This window comes from Pleurodeles waltl, chromosome 7, assembly GCF_031143425.1.
Source record: "Pleurodeles waltl isolate 20211129_DDA chromosome 7, aPleWal1.hap1.20221129, whole genome shotgun sequence".
Lineage (NCBI taxonomy): Eukaryota > Metazoa > Chordata > Amphibia > Caudata > Salamandridae > Pleurodeles > Pleurodeles waltl.
Genome location: NC_090446.1, coordinates 758183081 through 758196183, shown reverse-complemented (window position 1 = coordinate 758196183; position 13103 = coordinate 758183081). Strand labels below are relative to the sequence as shown.

The 13103-nt window shown below is 39.9% G+C and overlaps 1 protein-coding gene across 7 annotated transcripts in view; it reads right to left on the bottom strand.

Moving 5' to 3' along the window:
• The window catches only part of MACROH2A1 (macroH2A.1 histone), a 254157-nt gene that overhangs the window by 96007 nt on the left and 145047 nt on the right, over positions 1–13103 (bottom strand). For 5 of the 7 annotated variants that reach the window (XM_069199232.1, XM_069199237.1, XM_069199235.1 and 2 more), the window contains 3 exons: positions 12890–12996; positions 11989–12183; positions 9260–9367 (listed from right to left, as the gene is read on the bottom strand). In XM_069199232.1, the coding sequence (XP_069055333.1) occupies positions 9260–9367; positions 11989–12183; positions 12890–12996 (410 nt within the window). The remainder of the gene's footprint in view (positions 1–9259; positions 9368–11988; positions 12184–12889; positions 12997–13103) is intronic. The other 2 variants (XM_069199236.1, XM_069199238.1) reach the window with 1 other exon arrangement.

Genomic DNA, 13103 nt, shown 5'->3' with positions numbered 1-13103 from the left:
ACTTCTTGGAATAATGGTATATAAGGATCCGGCATCCACCATCAATTCAACTGGTTTTCCTCGAATCATAAATTGTGCCTTGGGTCTTTGTTTTTTCCATCCTTCATCCCCAACAGTCAATACTCTGTCTGAACCTATATTTGTCTCACACAAGCTATCATTCACCTCTTCTTGCAAGAGTGTTGCCACGTTCTTATTTCTCCTTAAACCTTGACACATTCTTGCAAAGTGACCCCTGAGCCCACATTTCCTACATTCCTTCCCTATAGCGAAACAAAACTTTGCTTCCGACGTGTGATTGAAACTTCCACATTTGTTACATCTTTTATTCTCTGCTTCTCTTATAGGTTTACTGTTGCCAATCCTGACTTTGCTTGAAAAACTGTCCTGTCGCTTGCTTATAACTGCTACCTCATCCTTTGTCTCCCGTTTCTCCATTGCTCTCATACAATATTCAGATTCTTCCACGACTTTGGCCAAATCAACTGCATCCTTCAAAGTGGGATTCCTTGCTGCCCATAACCTCTCTTGTATTTTCCTGCTTCTGCATTGAACAATCAATTGATCACGAATCATTTCATCTTCCATCTGACCAAATTTACACTTGACCGCTAACTCTCTCAACCTAGAAATAAAATCATCTATAGATTCTCCATCTCTTTGAGGTTGGGTATAAAATTTGTGTCGTCTCATCACCACATTTTCAGCCTTAGCAAATCTTAAATCTAATTTTTTCCTGGCATCTGCGTACACATCCACACCTACTTCGTCACCCTGAACTTGTAAGTCTGGAAGGTATTTATTAATGTGTTGACCTTCTTTTCCTAAAGCATTTAATAAAATAGCTTTCTTCCTACTAGGGCGGAATCTTTGTCCGTCCAAAGCTTCTAAGTAATTGTCAAAAATGTCTAGCCATTCCTCCCATTCTATTGCTGGCCGCCCTGGTATTGACAAGAATGGAGGAGGTGCTGTGATTGTTGGCATATCCATTATATTTAGTTTATTGTACAGTTTGTACCTTTTAATCACATTAAAATGACTAAATAGATGAAATAAAAAATGTTCAAGACATTCAAGTTTCATCCTTGTGTACTTTCTTCTAATTTCTCACTGAATTTTTTTTTTAGTCCTTCTCTCCTTTCACTAGAGAAGTACCTCGCTAGGTACTTTCCTCTAATACCAGTCCTTGTCTTTGAAAAGATCGAGGCATCCGATATCACTTCAGCAACTAGTAGAAGTAAGGAATACAGCCTGCGTTACCTTTACAGTAAGCGCGGCGCCGATGTGCTGTCACACGCGTAGTCCAAAATTGCTGAAGCCTTGCCACTGGCTTCCAGAACCGGCAACTCGTCGCCAAAATGTTGTAGATAAAACGCTATCACGCCGTAGTTCGTAGTTGTAAAATTTATTCCAGTGTCAAAGATCAGCGCCTCCCTCTTGCCGGCTCCTCGTAACTGCCACTGCACCTCGGACTGGTCTCCGTGGTAACCCGTCATCGGAACCGTCAAGAGCTCGCGCTTCTCAAGAGCTCACGCGCTTGAATGTACGAACACATTACAACACGTATCATTGGATCATACTACTTGAAAATCTTTTTTTTTTTTTTATTCAAAATTATGTATCAAAACTTGCACAGTTGACAAGTTTGACAAGTTTTCAGTTTGTGACATTTTCATATTTTTATCTTTAGTATGCTTTGCTTACAAGTGATATTTTAAAACTAATGTGTGGTGCTTCCAGTGACGGTATTTATCCCAACAAGAATGAAGCAGGTACATCCACATATTATGACAAGCGTTGTGTCTGTCATTAAGCTTTGCAATGAAATACAACCAGAGACCTACACTACTGCTTTTCTCAGTAGTTGTTATAAACACTGCCACTGACTAACTTTTGAAGAGATTTTATTTTTTTCAAAGTAGTCACGGGTCTTTATGTGGACGCCAAGATGGTTTATTTAATTTGTGTTCATAACATGAGTAATAATATCTGAGCTCTGACTCTAGTGCAAGCAGTTTATACTGTACATTTAAAAAGAGAAAAAGTAAATATATCAGCAGAGAAGCGTGAAAAACTTCGTGTTTCAGGCACTGTGTATTTTTCACGGCCACCAGCACAACTCACTAACTATTAAACTTACTTACCTGCTGTGAAAGCTCCTTCCAAATGCATGCCGTAGGCCTGTATCCACCAACACAACGGTGAGAGAGAGAGACTCCTCCCACCCCCGGGCTGCCTCACATGCACACACAGTCTGCACCTTAGCAGATGCCCTGCCTGGTAACCAAAAATGCCTGAAGTGTTTTCTTTTGAACGTGACACTTTGCTATGTTATTGCTTGTTGCTGAGATACTGGGGCCCTATTATCAAGGGCTGCATATTAAGTTCTCCTCATGTGTAGATATACACCTATAGCCAGTGGTTAATCCCACCATGTATGAAATTAACCATTTCCATGTGTAGAATTACACCTTAATGCAGATTTAGTGGTCTCCACATTATCAAACATGAGTGTGGAGACTCCTATGGCTGAATTTACACGAACAATTACTAGTAGTAACATTCCACTTGTTTGGGCATACCCTACTGTATTTTAAGAAAATCAATTTCAATTTACTAAAAATACATAGTATTTGTTTATTCAAAATAAGCACATTTCTCTAACTTCTATTCACTTAGGACTACAACAGTAACACGAGGAAGCACACTTGCACTAAAACTTACCACATAAATACAATTTAAGTTATTATTTTACATTTTATGTATTTTTTTAGCTAAACAATTCCATTTTAATATTTCCTCTCATGATACTGAAGGTGTCACATTCATGGGCATACATTATGCATTATTTAATTTGTGATTTAATTAACAAAATATATAATTCACAGTATAGTTTATTAAAATATGTCTGCGTAAATTAAAACATTAACGTTTAGAATACTTTAAATGTAAAATATGCAGAGTAAAAATAAAATGAATGTAAATAAAGTTTTATTTTTATGGTATTTAGGACCAGACGTATGTACCATTTTCCTTGTCGCAAACGGCCCGATTCGCAGAATCAGGCCGTTTGCGAAAGAAAAAAGCATTTTGGTATGTACAGACCCTATTTTGCGATTCGGTAATCTATTTACCGAATCGCAAAATAGGTTTGCGAGTCACCATTAGAAAGGGACGTTCCCTTACTAATTGCGAGTCGCAGTGCGTTGTAGCATTGTTTTGTACAGTGAATGCGGTCACATAACAATCGCAGTTGGAACCAATTTCAAATTGGTGCTAACCCAGTCCCATGGGGCCACTTTCCCTTATGTGAATGGTAGCGAAAATATTTTTTCAAAGCAGGCAGCGGTCCTATGGACCACTGCCTGCCCTGAAAAAATTAAAAGAAAGCTTTTCAATTTTGTTTTTGAAATGCTTCCCGTTTTCCTTTAAGGGAAAAAGGGCTGCATTAAAAAAAAAAAAAACTGCTTTATTTAAAAGCAGTCACAGAAATGGTGGTCTGATGTCCCCAGCAGGCCATCATCCCTGTGAGGGCGGCCATTCACAGTGGGGTCGCAAATTGCGACCTAACTCATGAATATTTATGAGGTAGGTCATTTGCGACCCATTGGGAATCGCAAACCGTGTCATTGACACTGTTGTACATCATGTTTTGCAACTTGCAATTTGCTAGTCGCTAAGACTCGAAATTTGCGAGCCGCAAAACCTAATATTCGTACATGTGGCCCTTAATTTGCTGCGTATACCTCCCACTGTGCTAGCGTTACATCCTGCCTCTACTGATTTCTATGGGAGTGTGTTGCAGTGTCAGTGGTTGGTCATGTGTGTTGCTTTACTTAATCCATGGGTGGAGCACATTTAAACGTGTGTTGTCAGTAGTACTACTGTAAAAGACTTACATGCGTATTTTGTGAATTTCAATCGTCTTACTCTGTATCTGGGTGCTTGTTTTTTATTACATACTCCTCCCTAAACCCCTCCTGCAATTTCCCTTAACGGCACACAACTCCCCTTTGTCCAACTGAAATGTAGTACTAAATCCTATACTTACTTGTCCCCCAACAGGCTGCTGGCCTCCGTCCAGAAATTATGCGAGGGGCAGAAGTCGAGATCTCGGCCACAGAAATGTGAATAGCATTTTGGAAAACAAACTATTATTTTATGTTCTCCAAAATAGCTCTTGTGAAAAGTCCCCATCAGCGGTGTAACAAAACGTGAGGGGGGCTCCCTTCAAGATATGCTGAAGGGGCTCCCCACACTCTCATAAGTAGGGGCTGGGGGAGGGGGGCTCTCCTGTTTGAGTAAGCATGCCCTTCCTTCCCCCCGTACCCTCCTCGCCCCACGGGGGCAGTGGGGGCCTTTGTTACGCCACTGGTGCCCACCTAGTTCTTTTCTGCCTGTTAATCACAGATACAGCCACACAGTGGTCAATTTGTGCTCGATGCCAACTGCTCTCGAGAAACCGAGAGGAATTGACTTATTACATAACCTAGCTCTAGCAAGACATAATGTAACAAAAGTGTAAACTGCAACTAAGCCTGGCCGAGCAGCGCAAAAAAAATGAGCATGCTGAGAACATTGTACAGCCAATATATCAACCTGCTTGTTGTGCGAAACAAAACCTTTTGAATGATTTCCTACAAATAACTGTATCACGCTGTTCGAATTGCCGAGATTACAGGCAGTGTACGTTCATGGCTAATTTAGATCAACTAAAAGCCATTCAAAGAACACTAAGGAAAGAAATCAGCTTAACTGATGAATACATTTCCCCTCGGGCGCACGCTCTCGAACATCAGACTCTGGCCATGCAGGTCTACGTCCAGTGCGTTTTCTTTGGCAGTTTGCCTCCGTTTTTCAACGTAAAATAACTGCCAATGGATTGAGCAGACACAGAGGATGCGCCTGCAGCTACCTCAGGTCGCAAGTTGGAGGGCAAGGCGGGCATGCCTTCCATCCATTCAAGGTCGGTGTGATTGGTACTAATGAATTAGACAAGGGTGAACAGTAATATAAACAAAAATTAGAAACATTACAAGTGATGTAAGAAACCCATTATTAAAAAATTAAGCTGTTATTTTACTTTGTTTATAACAGCTACTATAGTCTAGTTGGAATGATAGTGATTGCAACTAATTCTAATGTATTAGTCCGTTCCAGTGGGACCAAAGGTACAGGTCTCCGCACCATCCTGCTTAGCAACCAATCCAACGGCTAATTCCTCAACTACTGTCATGGAGGGGTCCAGGGAAATAATTATTTGGGCGTAGGCTCAAACCTAGGATAATAAAATGAAGGAAATGAGCATGTGTAACAATGCCCATGGCTTCAAAAAAATGAGTGGCTAGTGTTTTCATTATAACTTAGACAAGGAACACAAGATCTATAATTGTATATTAGTTTAAATGTTATTTATTCATTTAATTTACACCCTACATAAACGAGGCCTATTGAACCACAGAGGGAAGACCTTAACACAGTACTAGATTCCTAGCAACCCTAGGGATGAAGTGCTTCATGTACGCTCAGGCATTTATGCCATAAACCTTTAGGATAGATAAGGTGGAGCCATCCTCTTCCGATAATTGCAGTCAAAACACAAACATCGGCAAAGCCAACAGGTCTGGCATCATCTGCTATCTTTTTGACAATTCTCGTTTTGATTATTCATGGCTTTTGCAAAACTTTATTGTTGAGAAGCTGTCTGGAGTCTGTCAATTTAAAGAATAGAAAACACTGGCTAAAGGCAAAATTGTTTTATGGTCTCAAAAAAGTACACATTACCATAGTACTCCCCGGCACTGAAGGGAACTACGTTGAGTGTGGATGTGCTCCGTGTGAAGAGGCAGCATGCTGTAACTCATAGAGTAGTCAGCCAATGGCTCAAGTGGGGGGGTGACACTTTGTTCCTTGATGCATGGTCAAGTGGGTTGGAGAAAAAAAGTGAATGGCACAACCACAGGGAAATGGAAGAAGTGTAGTTGAAAATCCTTACATGACACTAAAAGAAAGAAGGTAGGTAAGAAAGAAGGAAGGCAGGGGAGGGAGGTAGGAAAGAAAGAAGAATATGAAGACAGACAGAAAGAAGGATAGAAAGATAGAAAACAAGAAATAATAAATTAAAGCAAAAAGAAGGAATGAAAGCAGGAAAGAAGGAATTAAAGTAAAAATGAAGTACAGAGGCAATAATGCCAAAAGAAGGAAAGAAGGAATGAATGCAAGAAAGAAGGCAAGAGAAAGTAAGGAAGCCAAAAGGAAAGAAAAGTCAAAAAAGAAAGGAAGCAGGAAAGGAGTGAAAGAAAAATAAAGCAAGAAAGAAGGAAGGAATGAAAATGAAAATGAAAGAAAAAGGAAAGCAAGCAATAAGGCAAGAAGGAATCAAAGAAAAGAAGGAATGAAAAACAAAAAAGGAACGAAACATGGAAAGAATAAGGACAGAAGGAATGGAAGAAAAATGAAAGCAAGAAAGTAAGAATGAAAGGAAACTTGAAAGTAAGAAAGATAGAAGGAATGAAACGAAAAATGGAAGCAAGAAAGAAGGAAAGAAGAAATTAAAGAAAAATGGAAAGGAAGGGATGAAAGAATAAAGGTATGAAAGAAGTAAAGAGGAATGAAAGAACAAAAGAAAGAAGGACAGGAAAAAGGAAAGAAAAGAATGAAAGAAAACACTCAAATGTGTTACAAGTGCTGCAAATTAAACATGATAAAGGTTGGCTTTCTTCCTCGACAAAGGTTATCGAAGAACCATTGCTGAAATGGAGTCTAGAATAAAGTTGTTCTAAAGAAATCACCCCCTTATGAATTCACATATATAATACTGAGGCTTTTGATAACTTACTACAGAACAGTTTCAAATGGACGCAATCTGATTTGCTGTTAAATATAGCAGTCAAACAGTAAACAAAAGACACTCGAGAAAGAATTTACAAAAGCATTGGCAGAAGACAGGAACTGATAAAGCGTGGAAAGTGGCCTGTGTGCCGTCCTGCTATCACATCACACTCAAAACTCAAAGGTAATATCACAATAATAAATTATTTTCAAACAATGACATAGAAAGAAACTAGCTCGACTGCAGATGTGCTCCTAGTGAAAGAGCAAAATGCAGTCAGTCAAAGTGAAGGTATTCAGTGCCTGAAGGGCGCCGACCTCCCTCTCCATGCTCTGTGTTGTAGTGGGCACAATGTGAATGACACAGCTGCAGACCAAATGGATGAATACAACTGGCTGAAAATCCCTTTAAATAAGTATAGAGTACATGTATGTTTTTAAAAAATCAAAAGGTTGTATCTGTAAAAGGGCCTCAGGCTCAATTTGTTTCCTCACTCGAAGCCAGTAATGACATTGGTAGCACTGCAGATGAGCCTCTGTTTTTTAATAAACAAAAAAATCAATCACGCCCAGGATGCTGAACTGTTGGCACATGCTGGATCAGGTATGCAGGCAGGTCAACGTCCAAAGCAATGACGAGGTCAAGTTTGGAAACTGTCCAAACTTCCAATAGTTATCAGTCTAACTTCTAGGGCTTACTAACGAGTGTAGGTACCCAATCCTGCGTGGGTACATAAGGCAGATTAAGGGTTCTCTCAGATTCTTCAATGGATATCACAGAACACCTCACTTCAACAAAATATATGTGGGTGAAGAAGGATGATAAATGCATTTTAAGAGCTCACTGCCTCCACAGCCAGTACCAATCGTGAGAAAAGAGGCAGAAGCATTCTCCTCTGCTAGCTCTGAAAACCCGGAACATGGACTTCCTCAACCGATGTTTGTCGGGAAGACAGAATAGATATGGAAAGCCTGGGAACGTCCTGTGGCGTGTGGTCACTCCACAGGGGAGCACAGTGCATTTTTCAGCCTTCATGGCTCAAAACATCAAGTAATGCAAGTACTTTGGGTTTAAAGCCGCACAGTGCTGAAACTTGTTAGTCAAATACGTGCAGAGGAAACCATGTCTGCATTCTATCGATTCCAAAGCACTTTCGGAACAAAAATTAGATATGAATTCCAGGATGGTCATTATTGGCTCCAGCTTCAAAAATAGCACATTAATATGACAAGCTGACAACAGAAGTGACACAACCTACCATCCTGTGTTACAAGTCTTATTCACGTGATCATATAGCCTTCAATGAGCACTTCACTGGGAGTTTTAAAGTTGTTGTTAATTGTTGATCGACTGCTGGCAGCAAGTCTCTTGCTCAACTAACCGCATTTTGTCGCTCGTCTGTGTTTGAGCAATCCTAGTACTCACAGCATTCAAACCTCAGCCAGCAGATTTAAATCTCACTTCCCATGCCATGCAACAAATGAGGATGTGGAAAAAAAAATTACAATTGTACACCACCTAAATGACAAGTTGGCATTCAGCGTGATAAAAACGGATGTATGTTCTCTATGTAGGTAGAGGGAATTCCCTGAGGAGCGGTCTGTGTAATCGAGAACAACACTGTCAGAGCCCTAAAGAGGGTTGGGGGTGTGGGTGGGGGTGGGGGGGGGGGGGGGTGTGAGTGTGTCACCCGCGCTTTAAGTGGTGCAGAAAAAGGCAGGGAAGTGCAGATAATAGCGTCTTGTATTAAGTGAGTGGAAAGCTAGGATGACGTCAGAGGGAAGACTAAGGCTATAAAAGATGTTAGTGAGATTTCAAAATACATACCATCAACACACAAATGAGGACGTCGTGAAAAGTAGAAAATCAGCAAAACAGAAGACACGAGTGCACCACGGAAGTTACAACAAAATCATACATTTCCCTCCTGAAAGCCTGGCAACACTGCAAATTCAATTCAATTTCAACTTTTCCGCAATACGCATCTGGAGATTTACAACTCTTTGGTGAACGGGACCCTATGTTGGCTTTATGCTTACTTATTCTTTCAATGACCCATATGAACGTCGTAAAGGACTTTTCCCTATTGGAACTCTTTGTTGTTGCTCGGGTCCAACAGTAATAAAACAAAAGCAGCTCACAAAACACAGGTTCAATTCTGGCAGCGGTGCTTTTTGAAAATTGCCAATTTTCAAGTCTCAGTGTTCCGATTTTAAGTTTATTTTCTTCCATCGAGTTCTGGTCTGTACATTAGCAATACGTTCAGCGGTTTCCTAAGAAAAGATGTGCTACCCTTGTTGAATTACAGCTCTAATGAGATACATTCACTCCGGCAACCTCAGTGCTATCAAGCTGCTCCACTCCATCCTCCCTCTTGCATCACATCTTAATGTGATTTAAAGATGTTAAAAAATTGAACAGACATACCTTCTGCCCAAGGAAGAGGTTTTTAGTGGACAGAACTGTGAATCCGTCCACACTACCATCTGTACTACTATCTGCATTGGCTGTCTTGCTGTTTTCTCCTCGCTTCTTCTTGCAAAAAACATACAAAGCAATGTTATGATAATGCAACAAAAGCAGTAAAAACAAAGACAAAATGCAGAATTGATACACATCTTAAATGGTGGAAATAAAAAACGTGTTTGAAACAAAACAAAATCTGGTACAAGACGCCACAAGATTCAGCTGTTTTGGGAATGCTTACCTTCTTCAAAGACATTAAAACTTCTTTCATACTTAACCCATTTCAGCATGATCTTCTTTCCACCTTACATGCTGTGTGAGGGCGTTTTAAAGATTATCATTATAGTGCAGTCTTGTGATAATGGCTTGGTTTTGGTGTAAAATCTTACATACGGAAGAGGGCCTATTCTGAGCAGAAGATAAGGTTGAAATCCCGGGCTACTGAATAGTCTTACATCATGGGGTGAGAATGTCTTGGTCCGTAAAGCTGACGACCTTCAAAGGCGTAACACAGGCACCTGCAGCCCCTGTGGCGCAGGGGGCCGCACAACCCTGCAAAGGCCCCCAAACCTGTTGGAGGGCCTGATTCCGCCTAAGGACAATATTTATCAGTGCGATATGGAAGTTTCAGGGGCACCCAATCACTTTAAGTTACAGCACTGACGACCAGTAGAAGAGGATTCATATTTGCACAGAGAGAAGGTGAGCCATTCAGCTGGTTAGAGTGGAAAGGGACGCAGTTATGCTAGAACTGTAAACAAAATCTGATAGGAAAGTTTTACTATGCATATTAACTAGTTAACGGAACAATGAAAGAGATGAGGCATAAGTACTGTGAGAACAGTGATGTCCATTGATGAATCCTCAAGGAGGTGTCAATGCCGCCATCTATGATTAACACATAAAGATGTATGTTCACCAGATATACCCAGAAGCTGTGCAGGTTACTGATCTCTTGAAGGAGGCACTATGCAAGCTATTTGTCGTAGTAGACGGAAAAGTGGTAAAAGCCCAAACAACTACTTTCTTTTCCTATCGCATACAGTAAAGCACTGAGCTTTACCCTGGACTTTTATCTCTCCAAGGATCCCAACATAAACAAAATCACAAATATATATAATTTCCAATGTCCACCGCTTCAAAAAAATTAAACCCCTTCTTTTCATTTACAATTTAGAACGGCTGTCCCCCAGTAGTTACCTCCTACTTGGACTTTGGCAATACCATTCTTATCAGAATGCCACAATCATTGCTTAACCTCTGTAAGCCCATCTTACACTCCACAGTCAGAGAGATGTCTTACTACTGTAATGCCTTCCAGCTTCCATAGCCTGTTTAAGAATCAAGAGTCGGATTTAAAATCTGATTCCATGTCTGGAAAGCCGTGCATCCAAATCAGCCTTCGTACTTGGTCAATCTACTCCTCTTGAAGTAACAAAGAGGACTAAGGGGGGGAGCACTCTCTACATAGAAATACCTCCATTCAGAATGATGCAAGGCCAGCTCCAATGTTTTTGACGAGCGACAACTACTTTCCTGGAAGACTCTTCAATCAGTCATGGCATTTGCAAAACCTACCCAAAGTACTCATGGTGCAGGTATTAGAAAATCAATTAAAATAGGAAGATGGAGAAAACTGTCTTAGCAGTAGTAAGATCAGTCTGAAAGGATAAATAGTGCCACAGCTGTGGTCCCTTCAATGAAAAGGCTGACACCTTTGCTCTTGCAGCAGATCTATGGACAACATCATCTGTTAAAAGTTCAGCAGTTCTATACCTGAATTAAAAATGTATGTTTAATCTTGCATATCCACTTGTCTTCACTTACCCAGGCTAATTGTTGCACTAATTCATGTTTCTTAATATCATGTGAGGCACACTAGTACTTTTTTGGTGCAGAAGTGCTACATAAAATGATGAGTAAATAATACATAAAATAACACAGTGAATCTACAGGGGATTCAATGGACAGTATGCAGACTAGGCAGGATCAAGACTTCTCATATTGGAAGAGCTCTCATAGAATTGTTTGCTGAATATGCACCACTCTCCACAACTAGATTTTGCAAAGTGTTTAAGGATGAATTTAAAAGCAAAATGTCAGTTCTTAAATTAAGTTTCTACTAGATATATTCCAGCTTAGTAATGGTATTCTGCTGTTGAATTATCTTATGGTGTAGTAGAGCGGTTAAAAAGATTTTTGGGACTTAGGAAAAGTGACCTTTTGCAATCACATTTCACGGCAATTAAGCCACATTTGTTTAAAAAAAAAAAAAGCACATTGCTGGTATTGTCATAGACAGCAGCCTATCATACGATTGCCTTCTCATCAGAAATGGCTCAGGTTTAACAAAACAGGCTGGACATGGGCAGTCAATTTTTACTGACCAGCGGGAGCATACTACAAGCACATAATTACACTAAAAAGTTAGACTTAATGTGCTATTGTTACTGTTTTTTACTACTTCAGCACAAGTACCCCCCCATATCAACTCAAAGCATGTTAAATATTAAAAATAAAATTGCGAAAAATTATCACCTGAAAAAGGAAACTAACCATTCTATGGAAGACAGAGTAACACGAAAGTAACTAGTATTCCATCTAACTCTATGTATTTAGACAACTGACAGTTTATGTGAATCAGTACATATTCAGGGCATTTTTTTGCAAAATATAATAGAGAATCCTACCTTTGACTTACTTCCCCCTTTTCTGCCTCCCGATTTCTTTACTGGTTTCTTGGAGGTCAGTACTTTGCTTATTTTCACGATAGGTGGAGTGATGACGGCTTCCAGTTTACCCTTTGAGCCTCTCTTCTTTGCCAACAACTCTGGATGAATATTTGGCAACACGCCACCACTGGCTATGGTTACACCTCTCAACAACTACATTTATGTAAACAAAAAAATCGAGGTTAGTGATATTGTATGCTTCTATTTTTACAACATACAATATCATCTCGACTTGTAATGTCATAATAAATCCAATGCCTAGTTTGTTACATATGCAAGACCAGTTTGATGTAAATAATAGAAATACCCTTTTTGGAAGTTTGCTGTAAAAAAAACCTTTGTGATATAATGACCGAAAAAAGAGCTGGTACAACATTTAGCACAAGTGAAGCATCACAGCCAGATTACACTGACGGAATACACAGCCCACATCATTTTCTATCGACATATTTCAATGTGTAATCAAGGTACAAGGGGAAAGTATTGGTATGCAGGTACTCACTAAGATCCATTTTTTGATTAAATATTAGGAAGCATAGGCATCTTATAATGGTCTACTCTGGAGGCATTGTGAATTAAAAAATGACTCCAAAGGTGTTAAATAATCCTAGGCATGTGTCACCCTTTTTGTTGCGCATTACAATGACGAAGACGTATCTTCAAAGCAATATCGTTTCAACGCTGGAAAATTAAGACCAGCATTTGTAGCCCGGTAAGTAACAATGGAAAAATATGTATTTTTGCAAAGTGTTAAAAGGCTATTTTCCGCTGGTTTTCTACGCATCACAAAGCCACCGAGCCTTCTCTTATGGCATTACTCTCTGAAATAAGGAAGAGGTAGACACTGCTTGTTGGTTACCTGGTTTAGTTCTTCATCATTGGCTATAGCTAGCAGGATGTGTCTTGGAGTCACTCGTCCCTTCTTGTTGTCTCTTGCTGCATTTCCAGCCAATTCCAAAACTTCAGCTAGCATGGAAAAATTCAGAAGGTAAATCAGCAGTGACATCTACAACAACATTTTTGGCAGCAGCAATTTAACTATGCTCACAACAGTAAAATCAGACCTTATGTGT